Source organism: Brienomyrus brachyistius, chromosome 1 (genome assembly GCF_023856365.1).
Source record: "Brienomyrus brachyistius isolate T26 chromosome 1, BBRACH_0.4, whole genome shotgun sequence".
Taxonomy (NCBI): Eukaryota; Metazoa; Chordata; class Actinopteri; order Osteoglossiformes; family Mormyridae; genus Brienomyrus; species Brienomyrus brachyistius.
Genome location: NC_064533.1, coordinates 55,802,018 through 55,816,809, shown reverse-complemented (window position 1 = coordinate 55,816,809; position 14,792 = coordinate 55,802,018). Strand labels below are relative to the sequence as shown.

Below are 14,792 nucleotides of genomic sequence, written 5' to 3'. Positions count from 1 at the left end.
GGCGACAGGCAGGCTCTCTTACCCTTCACCAACTGCAGACTGGAGGTGGACTCAAGGGACTCCATGGACTCTCCAGCTCTTGGTTCCGTCACCTTCCGTTGGCTGCCTCCCTCAGAGCCCGAGCGACGCAGGATGGAAATCAAAGGAGCCCTTCTGCTTTCTGGCTTGGCCTCCTTTTCTTCTGCCTTCCTCTCCTCCCTCCGTTCTTCAGACTGGCTCCGAATCCTCATGGAGATCCCAGCCACCGTGGACTCAATCTTCCGGCGCATAGCCAGCACTGGTGACTCACCAGATCTCCTAGACATATTGCTGCCTCCCTCATCCTGTGAGCACTCCACCTCACCAGCAGGCTCATTCTTCTCCTGGAACCTGTTGTGACCAACAGCCCAGGAGACCCTGCGCTTGGGTGCAGTGATGGTGGAGTTGATCAGTTCCTCTCTGTTTCTCTCATCCTTCCTGTCTGTTGACGAAGCCCTTTTCATCCGCAGGGAGAGCCTCCGCATGAAGCTTTCCTTCTCAGCTGGCCTGAGCTCCTGGACAGACATGGACCTTTCCACTAGCCTGGGTGTCTCATATCTGATGAACTCTAGGGGCGCGCCTACAGGGCCTGGGCGGTACACCTCTTCATCGCCAGTATGAGCTGACATGGCATTCACTTTCTCCTCAGTTTTAGGCTTGGTCAGCATCTTCAGGCCACGTGTTAGAGATAACTCGCGTTTCTTGAACTTGGCTTGAAACACCTCCTCTGAAGCGATATCTTTGATGCTGGGGTTGAACGCCAGCTCCTGTAAGGGTATCGAACTTGTGGGGGTCCTGGATCTCACCCTGGAGAACACAGCAGGATGTTCCAGTGAGGGAGAGGACTCGGGTTTGAGAGGGATGACGGTGGGATTAGGGCTAGGTGCTCGTATAGGTGAGGGGGCAGGTGCTGGAACAGGTCCAGGCATTTCTGGGAGCTGCAGAGATGGAACCAGGATGGTTTGCATGATACTGGAGTATGCAGATGTCCTGCCATCTGGCAGCATCACATGGCTGGGCTGGGTGGCAGCACTCACTGGTGTCTTAATGGGACCTGGTGTCACCACAACAGACTTGGTGGAAATGCTTATTTCAGGTGTTCTCTTCTGGCTCCTCACTTCTTCCTCAGTGTCTTCACACTCCTTTCTGTTTGGCTCTTCTCTCATCTTCTCTTCCACATGATCTGACTTTTGAATGACCCTGGGAGCTACTTCAGAATATGGTCTGATCTGGGCCTGCATTTCACGCTCCATGGACAGAGGTTTACTAATGGCCACCTTCTCCTGTTTGCCCTGTGGGTTCTCCAACATGCTAGATTTCCTTTCAGGATGATTCACCTGGGGAGTCTCCTCAGTGATGTCTGCTGCTTCATCTTCCATCTTGCTCTCTGTGTCTCCCTTTCTGTGTCTTGCTTCCTTTCGTACTATTGTGCTCTGCTCTGGAGCCTCTGGAACAGGACTAGCTGGCTTGGAGCAAACTTCTCTGGGGGTGACGGGCCGTGAGTCCAGCCTGGCCTGTTCGGTTAGAGCTGACATGGATGTGGCCTCCTGGAGCCTTTGCTGACTCTGAACCAGGGGAATCTCAAGGGGAGCACCAGAGCGTCGATGCAGGGGGATGGGCTCATTGTCTCCTTGGGTGAATGAGGCACTCTTGCAAAGCACCTTGGTCTTGACTGCCCCCCCTCCTGGGGTTTCAGTGGAAGCTGCTTTAATGAGTGGAGGCACGGCCGCCCGGCGTGGGTGTGTGTATCGGTCAAGTGACACAGTGCATCTCTCATCCCCGATGCCAAGTGTCTCTAGCAGGGGGCCCCGGAGGCCACTCATCTTGTTGTCTCCCGAGCTGCCCCTGAGTAGTCTTTGCCTCATAAGCTCCAGTTTCAGAGCGTAGTCCTCCTGGCTCAGTCTCCCAGGGCCGGGACTAGGACTCCTCCTTGGCAGCTCCATGGACACTGCCTTCTTCAGGCTTTCCCCCCCCTCTTCTTCGAGGGTAACTGTGGTGCCCCCCTCTGGGGTGATGTGGAGCAGGAGGGCACTGTCAGCAGAGCTGCCCCTCCTCAGCTCCCCCCGTCTCTGGCTGCTCTCAGCCTTATCCGACTCCACACTTGAACCCCTACGCAGTGGTCCCCTCGTCTGCTTGGCCATCTGTGCTGATTCTTCTTCTGACATCGTGTCCCCTTCTTGCGCTTCCCTTTTCCTGGTCTGGCCTGTCCCTGCAGGCTGGTCTCCAGCAACTCCCCCTCTACTGACTGGCTCACACTCCATGGGCTCCTCTGCCTCCACTGCCTCCAAGGCACTGCTGGTAGGTCTCCCCAGAACTTCATCATCGGCAGAGATCTCATTGAGGGACATGCGAGAGCCGGAGAAGGCCACTATCAGAGGCATGGGGATGAAGGGCAACTCGTCCACGTCCTCATCCGAGTCCGAGGAGGACGAGGGCGGGGGGGTACCCTCCTTCAGATGCCTAGGCACCGCAATGGAGATGTGGCTGGAGGAGTCATCCAGCAGCTCTGGAATGGAGCGCATCACCATTTTGGATTTATAACTGATGAGTGAGCGCTGCAGAAGGCAGGGAACAAAGGTGGTGACACAAAGCACATGCCGTTTTAATTCAGGCACTGACATAAATAACCCCCCTCACCTGCCACTTTCTCCGTGACAAGAACTGTTTGAGAGACTCCGTGCTGATGCTTTTTCCCTTTGTCAACGTCTGTGAAAGAGATGGTTAAACCGTGTCAGAATCTGACTGGTGGAAGTGAACAGAAGCATGGAAACACTGAAAGAAGCCATTAAGGTAGTGGGGACAAAGGAAGAACATGGAAGCTGGTAGAGTAAGTGATGACTCATCACTGTCAACACAAAATAACACCACTTGGCCCACAAACTCACCTTGAACCAAGGATGACGAAGGCATTCATTTGTATCAGGTCTCCTGAGGAAAGTGCAGATGGATATAGTTAGAGTCACCAGAAACACAGAAGATCTGTCTTCATTGAAAGTTAATTACCTTTCACCAGAGTATCTACGAGGAGGTGAACTTTGCATAAACACCATGTATGTCTGGTTACATCTTAGTTACATCCTGCCCATGTAAATCCCCCCCAACTTTCCCCATGAACTCACAGTCTGTCAGCCACCAGTAGCTTTATGATGAAGCCCCGCCCCTCCAAGCACACCCCCGTGAACATGCCCTCCTCAAATGCCACGTTGTAGCTGCGCACGTTGAGGGCCGTGTCACGGTCATTCTCTCCAGCGAATGGAGACACGCCAGTCAGGCTGGGAAGACAACAGAACATCACAAGGTGCAACTGCAGAGCCCTGCAGATTTAGATTAGACATACGGCTAACATACCACAGGTAGGTTATCACGCCGACAGGCCTGCCAAAAAAGCAAAGAGTCAGAAACAATAAAGTAGAAGACTACATTTAATGATTCTTCCATGTAGAGCATCAAGGCACCTCACCAGATATCTGTTGCCTTGGAGACCGGTGTTTGGTTAACAACCTCTGGGGCAATGAACTCAGGAGTGCCATATTTGCAGTAGTGGGTGTCACCAGGCGTGAGCTCCATGGCATTGCCGAAGTCGCAGATCCGGACCTGGTCACTGCTGCGGTCTGCCATGAGGATGTTCTCAGGCTGTTGATGTTTTTTCGAGAGGTGTGTTATACATCCTCAGAGTAGGGATATAATGAAAAACATAATATTGCGATACCGCGATAAAAATACCTCGTTAATAAATCGTTATCGGACTGACTGCTACGATATAAATTACGATATCACGTGGTTATTTCACTCATATAAGCTCCGTCTCAAAAAATACATGCTACATTAACGAATGCTTTGTGCTCTCTGGCCTTCTTCTGTAACCCACATGACAATAGTATTTAAATCAATTACTATTACAACAATAATTTACAAATTGACCAAATAGAAACAAATCACATTTACAGTATGTTAACAAAACGAAAATTTATCTCTTTAAGAAAAAAGACAATTGTATGCAGATTGTGAGGTGACGTTACGATGTAACGTGGAGAGCGCAGGGTTTTTTTTTTTTCTTTGCCAAAGTGGTTGAGGCTGGCTGCAGGTAGTGCTGATAGCAGCCCATAGGATTTAGAATATGGTAAAAAGAAAACTTGATTTTCAAGCTTATGTAGTATAACAAGATTCTTTTAATTAACTAAAGGAAAAGGAAGATGGAAGAAATGTTTCAAACCATTATAAATTGTTTTTTTCTGAATTTTATTGATTCTTCCAAAGATTTGGAAAGGATATTCCTGCATGTGTTTCACCGATCAGGGACCCACCGAATAGAGTTCATATCAGGATGGTGACCTAGACCCATGGAGCGATTGTGAAGGATGAGTGGACTAGTGTCACTAGTGGACATTTTGGCCTATACTAGTGCTACTGATAAGCATTTTAAGCCTTACTAGTTAACTAGTGCAGCAAACTTCTGGCCCACAGGTTAACAAGTTGAAGAAAAAGCTTGACTAGTTAGCGTTTTTGCAGTAGTAGTACGACCTCATCGCGTACTAGTGTGCCAGGATGTCTTAGTTGTACGGCCAAAGTTCGAACTAGTACAGCAAAGCGGGCTTGATATCACGGATATCAGAATAAATGCTTAGACAGCTTTCCATACACCCTCACTAGTGCTACTAGTGGAGATTTTGGCCTTTATTAGTGTCACTAGTGGAGATTTTGGCCTTTACTAGTGTCACTAGTGGACATTTTGGCCTATACTAGTGCTACTAGTAAGCATTTTAGGCCTTACCAGTTAACTAGTGCAGCAAATTTCAGGCCCAAGTTGATGAAAAAGCTTGACTAGTAAACATTTTTGCAATATTAGTACGACCTCATCGCATACTAGTGTGCCAGGATGTCTTAGTAGTATGGCCAAAGTCTGAACTAGTACAGCAAAGTGGGCTTGATATCACGGACATCAGAATAAATGCTCAAACGGCTTTTCATAGGCATGCCCTATGAAAAGCGGTGAAAACAGACCCTGCTGAAAAATGGCGGAAAACACTATTTTTGAATTGCAGATTGTGTTTTGATTAAAAAATCCAGCTGCTGCAGTAAGAATATTTCATAAAGGAAATATTCACTACTTGCTTTTGTTTTATAATTACATGCATTGTTCAGCCATTCATTGCAAAGGACAATTACTGCTAAGTTGTGGGAAATGCTTAAGGTCATAGCAGGATATTTCTCTAATGAAGAAAAGCAGAAGTACTATGTTAAAAGGAAGAACTAATTTGATATAAATAAATATGTTGATTATGAATTATTAAAAGAGACTCATTTCATTTTAAAATATCGTGATAATCATCATATCGTGAAACTTGTATCATGATATTATCGCACCATGAGTTTTTGGTGTCGTTACATCCCTACCTCAGACAGCAACTTACTTTAATGTCCAGGTGCAGGATATTGTTCTGGTGCAGGTAGCCCAGTCCTTCTAACAGCTGCCTTATGGATGACCGGATCTACAGCAACGGGAGACGTTATGTTAGACAGGCCTCCTAATCCATGTAAGCAGCAGATCTGCATGTGTTTAGGTCTGATTCCCAATGATCTGCTGCTTTTAACATATAGACTAATATGGGTGAAGGTGAAACTCCAAGAGTACAAAGAGGACACATGGTCATCCCAAAACTTATAACAATATATTTTAATATGTTTTTTTAGTTACCCATAGCTGTCATGCTCAAAGGTATAAGCCAGGGTGACTTACCAAAGTGCAGTCAGTGTCTTAGTACTAAAGGTCACCCTCTGGGAATCAGACTTTCTTACCTCACACTCCATGATGAATGACTTCTTTGCCATTCTGTCCAACAGTTCCTCATGACACCTTTACACAGTGGTCAAGGAAAGGACTCCATTCAGCCAAGAGAGCCGCTGTCATATCAGACCTCCATGAGGACACAAGCAGAAGTTGGAGCTTAGGCTAGACTAGTTCACTGCAGGAAGTAGCACCTTATCCCCGGTGAGATGGTACATTATCTGTGCTAAACAATCATGTTGTGTTTCATTGCGAGGGAAAACAATGAAAAACCCACAGGATACAGCTCAGTGACAATGACGACGACATTCTTCTTCTCAAAGGCATCATGGAAGTAGATGATCCTCTCATGCTCCAGCCGCAAGAGTAGCCTCATTTCCCTCAGGGCGGACGTCTTCCTCTTGGCACGGGCCGAGATGAACTTTGCTGCAAACTGTGCCTTGTCGGCTTTCTGTGTCACCCGTTTCACATAGGAGAAGGCTCCCCTGGAGAAACAGTGCATTGGACCACAAAGGGGGGAGGGATCACCAGCTGGTATGGATATCATCTGTCTAACTATGTATGAATATTGCTGTCATGCTTTTCAAGGAGAACCTACAGATCTATATGGTCAGATAGAGGTATCATATTGCATGATGAGTGCCTTAAATCTACGTTCATGTTCCACCATGTTCCTCATTGTTCTACCATGTTCCGTTATTTTGCTCTTTCTGCCAGGCACTCACCTGCCAATCTCCTTGTGAATGTCATAGTAGTCTGTGAGCCTCCTCATCTTCCTCAAAATGGTCTCCTCACCTTCCATGGGTTCCTCTGTTTCCTGCTTGGTAGCTATCAGAACATCACACATCCTCATGTTAGGAGACCTGATGATGCATACTGTTCAAGGTTTTCTTTCAAAACCCAAGTAAAATCTCAAATGATGACAATTTATCAAGTCATTACCTTTTACCCAATTAAGCTATTAAACTCATCGTATAATGAGAAACAGCCTGTCACTGCCTGCCCGATATAATCGTCATTTTTATCTCAGAAACTAGATTTTAATCTTCATTGGACCCTTATTCAACATTCATGGTATCTCTTTTATAGCCTGTCATTTTCTAGCAGTCCTAAGCAGGAGTGTGTGCTAGATCCAGATGACTGAATTCGGGAGCTTCTGGGGACTTTGTGGGACCATGCCAGACTTTGTGAAGCTGCTGTGCCCTCACGCAGAGTACCCCACCTGTGAGCACAGTGAGCTCAGCCTTGCAGGACACGGAGCCGGCCAGGTTCTGGGCCGTACAGGTGTAGACCCCTGAGTCCTCCTCCTGTGTGTTGAGGATCACCAGCGAGCACTCGGTGTCGTCGTACACAAAGGTGAAATGGCTGCTCTCCGACAGAAGCATGTCATCCTGGACAACAGGAACATTTGAAGAACATAGAGCAAATGCTAAACGTAACATCATAAAGACAAACAGTGAGTCAATTTCATGCCAATATTGTGTGAATATGAAAACGATGGGAGGCAGGGTTTGACCACTGAAAGCTTAAGTGAAATCAGTTATAAATAATTTCCAGCAAAAATAGAGCTGAAGGCTAGCTGATGTCAGTATGTATTGTGCTTATAGAACAGGATTTATGAGGAATATGGTGCAGGTCAATAGGTAACCCACTGAACCGAAGAACACAATGCTGGAGGTCACAAAAAAAGCAGGAGCAGTTAGGCATAAATGACCACAGCTCATCATCCCATCTATGACTTTCCTTCCTGGAGCATTAGGGAGCTTTGAGAGGAAGACATGGTAAAACTAACAGGCATCAGTGCTGCCCACCTTATACCACATGATATTAGGGATGGGCTTGCCGTCAACGACCACCACCAAGCGAGCTGTCTCCCCCATATGCACATCCATATCCTCCATGATAGACTCAAATGCGGGCTGAGCTAAGAGAAGACAATGTGAAAAAGCAGAGCAGTCATCCACGAACAGATTACACACAATTCTCAGAGAACAAAACCAAGCATACCTGAAGACCAAGGATTGAAGCTATTTCTGAAAGGTTGTGGGTGTAAAATACTTTTTGTCAACATATAGATACAGCATCCTCCACAATTATTGGCACCCATTGTAAATATGTGTAAAAAAAAGGATTAGAAAAAATCTACTTTTCAGTGAAGTATCTTCATCTCACACTGAAAAAATAAGAAAAATCCAACCTTTCTTTTAAATAAAATTATTCAAAGAAAAACAAATCCTTCGTCAAGAAATAATTATTTTCAATAAAAACACATGTGCCACGATTATTGGCCCCCCTGCTTTTAATACTTTGTACAACCTTCCTTTGCCAATATAACAACAATGAATCTTCTCCTATAACATTTAATAAGGTTGGAGAATACCAAGCAGGGCATCTGAGACCATTTCTCTTTACAGAATCTCTCCAGATCATCCAGGGTCCTAGGCCCTCTCTTCTGCACTCTTCTCTTTAGCTCAGCCCACAGGTTTTCAATGGGGTTCAGGTCAGAGGACTGAGATGGCCTTGGCAGAAGCTTGATTCTGAGATCAGCTAACTATTTTTGTGTTGATTTGCACATGTGCTTAGGATCACTGTCCTGCTGGAAGATCTAGTATTGGCCCAACTGGATGGCCCAGTTTTAGTTTCCTGGCACAGGCAGCAAAATTTTGATTTAAAATATCCTGACATTTCATGGAGCCCATAATGCCATGTGTCATAACAAGGTTTCCAGGGCCTTTGGAGGAAAACAGTCTCACATCACAGAACCTCCACCATATTTTAGTTGGGATAAGGTTCTTTTTATTATAGACATCAGTATGAATGGTGGCGTCTGATGGTTTTTTTAAGAGATATGGTAACCCCAAGATTTTACTTTGTCTTGTAATTCACCACCAGAGATCCTTGGGGATTTTTGCCTTTCTTACAATCTTCATCACTGTATGTGGGTGGAAAATAAAGTTGGGTCCTCTTCCAGGCAGGTTTGTAACAATTCCAGTTGTTGTCCATTTTTTTATTATTTCCATAACAGTAGAAATGGGCATTTTCAGGCGAGAAGCTATTTTTCATACCCATTCCCTGACTTATGAAGGTCAACACACTTCTCCCTCATTTGGTTTGTATGTTCTCTTACCTTTGCCATGTAGATGGATGACTTAGGGAATTTGGCCTCTGTATCACCTCATGGGTTTACCCCAGTTAATCAGGAAGTCATGGATGACAGCTTGAAGGTTCTTTTTCATTCCAATCAACTCAAACATGTTCAATTTACTAGGGAAACATGCTTCAGTTACATTGTGTTCACTGTAATTTCCAGGGCTGCCAATAATCATCGCACATGTGTTTTTGTTAAAAATAATTATTTCTTAATGAAGGATTTGTTTTTTCTTTGAATAAATTTATTTCAAAGAATGGCTGGATTTTTCAATTTGTTTTCAGTGTGAGATGAAACTACTTCACTGAAAGGTAGATTTTTTCTAACCTTTTTACAAATCTTTACAAGGGGTGCCAATAATTGTGGAGGGCGCTGTAATTGATACTCAATTACTTACTTACTGCACACAGCGTCCTGCAATTAGTGTGTTTGCTGCTTTTATTTATTTTTATTTTATATGTTTTTTTAATTGTCTCTTCTCTGCTGTCTCTCTATTTTTATTTTATAAAATGACTCTGGGAGATACACACAAGAAGTCCAGTGTACTTGTACTGACCTGTACCTGTGCAAATGAAAATAAAGATATCTATCTATCTATCTATCTATCTATCTATCTATCTATCTATCTATCTATCTATCTATCTAAATTACTGGGCACAGAGAGCTTAAATTTATTTATCCTTTATCAAATTAAACTTTATTAAATATAAATTAATATTTTAAATTGTCAAATGATTTGTTGAGTATTTAAAAACATGCAGCTGGAAGAAGAACCTGTGTAGGTTTGTCCTATCAGGATCATCCTTGCAACAGATTTCCCACAATCCTGCCTTATGGAGGGGTACTAGTAAGGGGACAGACCTGCCATGTCCAGAGTGAGGATGCAGGAGTCATTGCCGAGTGGGTTGCTGGCCACGCAGATGAGCTGGCTCATGTCACTAGCCCTGGCTCTGCTGATGCACAGGGTATGCTGGTTGTCATCGGGCATGCTCAGTTCAAACTCACCGGGCTTGTTCTCCAGCTGCACTCCATTCCTGCAGATGGCAAGCAGTCACAATGAGAGACAGGATTATTAAAAAGAGGGAAAAGGTTTATGTGGACATGTGGGGTGGGGGGCGGTTAGACACGCGAATCATGCTGACCTCACACAATGGCACAGTGTCAGCATGAGAGAATGTGGAGTGTTGGCTTTGCAGGGGAAATGAATGTATTTATTAAATTAATGAAAGATGGCCATTTGGGTTGAGAGAGAGTGTTCAGACCACCTGCCTTTTCCAGATGACTGTGGCTTGGACATGGTTCAGAGTTACGGTGATGCTAGCTGGCTGATTCTCAACCATGTAGACGACGTCTGGCTTGTCGATAAGAACAGGGGCTTCCAGAAGATATGGACCTGTGTGAAAAGAAGGGTCTGGGAAAGTCAGGGGGGCTGTGGGTCCAGGTGGATGCAGGATCAAATACCAGAACCACATCAAACAGCTGAATATCCATACAAATCCTGAAAGTGGCCTAAATGATAGAAGATACAATTATGTACTATATTATTGTCCTCATGTCATACCTCTGTCCACAAGCTGTAGAGGATCTGTAGAAGGTGAGGGCTTGCTCAAAGCCTTGCTAGTGGCAGAAAGGACCCTGAAGCAGTACTTCACCCCTTTGCAAAGCGATGTTACTCTGTAACATGTTTGTTTCAGGCTGGAGGCGATGATGGTCCACTGGTTTGAGCCCACGGCTTGCTGCTGCACAACAAACATCAGGGAGCTGGAGTCTGCAGTAAGAACAACATGACAGGTCACACTCTTTTTTACTGACCACATTTTTCCTCCAATAGGTCACAGGGTTACCAACTGTGAATGAGGAAACTGAAGGAGCAGGTAATGATGCATCTGAAGACTCTGTGGCTGTGAGCTTGATGAGGACCAGCCTTGGAGACAAACATTTCCCTGCTCGAAAGTACAACTCAGAACTGAAGCAGGATTCTGTAACTGCCGATTGGACTAGTATAAATGGTACCTATAGATGGGTCCAATCTTTTGGGTTTGTTCCAGCGCAGGCTGATAATCTTGCCGGTGATGGTCTCTACAACTGGAGGCCCATCAGGAGGCTCTGGGAGGATATCTGCAGAGAGAACACACCAGAGACCTTACGCATGCACACTGAATATTCTGCAAAATGTCATCTTTAGAAGTAATTCGGGGCCACACAAGGTTCAGTGAAAGTATAGAACTGCAGATCTCACCTGTCACATAGAGGTGAGCATAGCAGGTGGCCTTTCCCACCCTGTTAGAGATGACACTCTTGTAGACCCCACCATGGGTGTGGCACACCGTATGAATGACCAGGCTGTGCACATCTTGGTCTGTAAGAGTCCAAGCAAAGACAGACGTCTTTGACAGATGTCAGTGATGACTGCTCATTCAGCTCTAAGACAGCGGACCTGGGCTTGACTCAGTTAGCATGAGACTGGACCTAAGTGGAGCTGCTGTCACAACAGTGAGACCCAATTAACTGCCTGGTCATGGGACACATGCAGCCAGGCCACCACAGATTGAGAGAAGCCTAATGTCTTCCGGCACACTGGGAGCTGCCACACCCACTCACGTTGCACCATCTTCCTGTCGTCTGTGCTGTCAATCTTGTGGCCGTTGTGAAACCAGGCGATGGAAGGGTACGGCAGGCCGGCTACCTGGCACCGCAGCACAGCCTCCCTACCCTGCACCACTTCCAGGTCGCACAGCGACTTCACAAAATCTGGCATGGTGTAGCGCTCAATCTCACTCTCCACCACCTCTGGCTCCTCTGGGATGGATGGCATCTTCTCCAGCTTTGCCCTACAGGCCACCAGAGGAGAGGAGCACAGGAGAACAGAGAGAGATTGTCATGTGTAGCATATCTATGCTCTTTCATATCTGTCCATGTGTTCTTCATGTCATCTGCTCTCCTTGGTCACCTGTCTGATGAGAACCGCTCATGTCCATGTTGTAAGTTGGTATCTCAGTAAGAATCACAATAATGGCAAACAGCATGAATACAGGGAACTAGGTATTTGGTTTTCTGCACCAAACAGTCTGTGTTTTTATGGGTGTTACCTGGGAAACAAAGAAACCCATGGAAGTGTTCATTTTCCTACTGATGTATTACTTAACTTTAGTTTCATGGCTGCAGGTATAGAACACTGTTAAAAAGGCTGGTAGCACATTCATGGCAAGGCATCAGTATGCATAATTACTTCCATTGTAGTTATTGTTCTTGTAGTCATAATGGCAAAATGGGACAGGCATAGAGAAGACGCCTACATTTGCGAGGAGATGGTGGGCCTGGGTTCCTGCACATATAGCTCAGCAGAGCTCTCTGCCACCCCATGTGCGTTACGCGCCACTGCTGTGTACAGACCCTCGTCGCTGCTGCTGGCATGCAGGATGAGCAGAGAGTGGCGGCCCCTGTCCTTCAGTATGCGCACGCTTTCACTGTCCATCAGTGTGAGGTCTGGGGGGGGGGGGGAGGGGGAAGTGCATCAGCAGACAATACACCTCACAGACAGGAGGAGAAATCTAATCTAATATACTGCAGTAATTCCATCAGAAATCACAGTGTAGCAATTGCACAGTGGGAATAAGAGGGGTGAGTGGAACAGAAGGAGGGAGTGTGGAACAGAATAGGGGGAGCATGGAACAGAAAAGAGGAGTGTCAAAGAGAAGATAGAATAGAGGAGTGTGGAACAGAATACACAGAAATTTGGAATAAAAGAGAGGAGTGTGGAACACAAGAGGGAAGTGTGGAAAACAAAAGGGGAGTGCAGAATAGAAGAGGGCAGTAGGAACAGTAGAGGATTATGGAACATAATAGAGTGTGGAACAGAATAGGTGAGTATGGAACAAAAGAGGAGTGTGGAACAGAAAAGGAAAGTGTGGAATAGAAGAGGGAAGTATGGAACAGAAAATAGTATGGAACAGAATAGAGTGTGAAACAGGATTCTACTGGACTTGTCTGGTATTTGCCTGAATATTCAGCAAGACTGACTCAGCACTCCTTACCAAAGTGTTTCCAGATGACGTTAGGGGATGGCGTTCCGCTGACCTTGCAGTCAAAACGAGCCGTTCGGCCTTCCAGCACCTCCAGTACGTCAAGCTTACGGGTGAACATTGGCTCGGTGGATGGGATCACTTTGAGGTAGGCACTGGAAGTTAACTCCACTGGAATCGTTAGCAGAAGAAAAGAGCCCATGATCTATTGAAGCATACAAACCAGTTTCTTCAGATGTCACCTTGCAGTTTGCCATGGTGATGCTGAATGTGACTTCCATGCTGGTATAATACTTTGTAAGATAAGGCAATCTGTCCTAAGCATGAGTGTCTCTGCATTGAGTGTTTTCTGCATTCTAGCATGTGTGAAGTTATTAAATGAATAAAACCAGAAATAACTGCTGTATGAATATGACTGCTGTTTTGAATTAAACTGATGTATATGCTAAACTATAGATTGCCAAAAGCCTAACTGGCTTAGTGGTAAGTGAACATCAATAAAAAGATGGATGGTCTCTGGAGGAGGTCTGTACCAGATAAGAGCAGCACTCACCCTTAGCAGTGCTCAGCTTGCAGGTGTACGTGCCGCTGTCATCTTCGTGGATGGAGTTGAGCAGCAGGCAGCATGTGCTGCCATTAAAGTGCATCTTGCAGTTCAGCAGTGCTGGTTGGATCAGCTTCCCATTTGACAGCCAGTCTACATCAACATCTGGGGGACCTGACATGTAGCACTCGAAGAGAGCAGTCTCCCCAGCCTTCACTGTCACATCTGTAATCTCACGGGTTATGGCTAGGCCTGACTCTACAGGGGGCACTGGGAGAGACAGTGCAGGTCATTCTGTTAGGTCTGCACCAGGGAGGACTTTCCATTATTGTCTACAGTGGGGGAGAAACTTAGCATAACTTTAAAATGTGAAACAAGTTTGCACATTGTCTTGATAACTTGAATAAAGCTTCTTTAATTCACTTTAGTAAATCCTCGACTGCTAAACTAAGTGACTACTTTTTTTTATATGGTGTCCTTAGTGTCTCTTGTGTTACTATTATTGCATTTGTTCACTGCTGGCTGTTCATTTAAGCCCTAAGTTTCTGAGGCCAGCTCCAGCCCTGGCATTTGTGTGACATCAAAGTGGGAACCAGGATTGGCCTCAAAAAGGCTTTGGACAAAACGTGTCATAAATATTTAATGGCTGCCATGTCCGAGGTGTTTGAAAGCCCTTGGAGGTTCTCCATGGGAGTTCACTGGGAGTGAGGCAGCAGGTCCTGATTTAATCTTTTCAAATGAAGCCTTGTCAGTGTGGCAGTATGAGGCTGCATGACGGAAGTACATGAATATGATAAATAGTAAACAAAATGTGTAAATAAAAAGAATTACAGATTATTTTCTGTATAGTTTTCTGTATCATTAACAGTGCCTGCTGACTTTTCAGGAGGCGTTATTGAGTCCAGCATGGAGAACTTAACATTCACAGAAGCAATAATGACTAAGGAGCAACGTGTGAAGCCTTTTCCAGTGGAAACTGGAAACTTTCAGTACCACTGACCAGTGATGTGAGCTAGGTGCAAGGGAGCTTCAGAGCATACTCTCACCTATGACCTCCAGGTGGCAGTCACACTGATTCATGCCGTACTCATTGACGATCTTGCAGGTGTACAGCCCTGTGTCGGCCTTCTGAGCTGCAGTTATTCGCATCTCAAAGCTGCCATCCTCTGCCTCCTGCAGAGTGTGCCGATTGGAGGATTTTATGACCAGCCGGCCTCGTAGCCTGGAGACACAGACGCTGGATTTTAGGGGAGATCCATCAACAGAGAAAGTGTG

At 45.6% G+C, this 14,792-nt stretch overlaps 1 protein-coding gene across 1 annotated transcript in view; it reads right to left on the bottom strand.

Moving 5' to 3' along the window:
- The window catches only part of LOC125750489 (striated muscle preferentially expressed protein kinase-like), a 51,100-nt gene that overhangs the window by 6,639 nt on the left and 29,669 nt on the right, over positions 1 to 14,792 (bottom strand). The window contains 22 exon segments of the mRNA XM_049028366.1: positions 23 to 2,573; positions 2,656 to 2,724; positions 2,904 to 2,946; positions 3,138 to 3,290; positions 3,367 to 3,393; positions 3,479 to 3,651; positions 5,430 to 5,507; positions 5,815 to 5,872; positions 6,088 to 6,288; positions 6,529 to 6,631; positions 7,026 to 7,194; positions 7,615 to 7,727; positions 9,813 to 9,985; positions 10,221 to 10,344; positions 10,513 to 10,719; positions 10,965 to 11,069; positions 11,191 to 11,310; positions 11,553 to 11,782; positions 12,248 to 12,437; positions 12,986 to 13,144; positions 13,527 to 13,787; positions 14,564 to 14,739. Of these exon segments, the coding sequence (XP_048884323.1) occupies positions 23 to 2,573; positions 2,656 to 2,724; positions 2,904 to 2,946; positions 3,138 to 3,290; positions 3,367 to 3,393; positions 3,479 to 3,651; positions 5,430 to 5,507; positions 5,815 to 5,872; positions 6,088 to 6,288; positions 6,529 to 6,631; positions 7,026 to 7,194; positions 7,615 to 7,727; positions 9,813 to 9,985; positions 10,221 to 10,344; positions 10,513 to 10,719; positions 10,965 to 11,069; positions 11,191 to 11,310; positions 11,553 to 11,782; positions 12,248 to 12,437; positions 12,986 to 13,144; positions 13,527 to 13,787; positions 14,564 to 14,739 (5,483 nt within the window).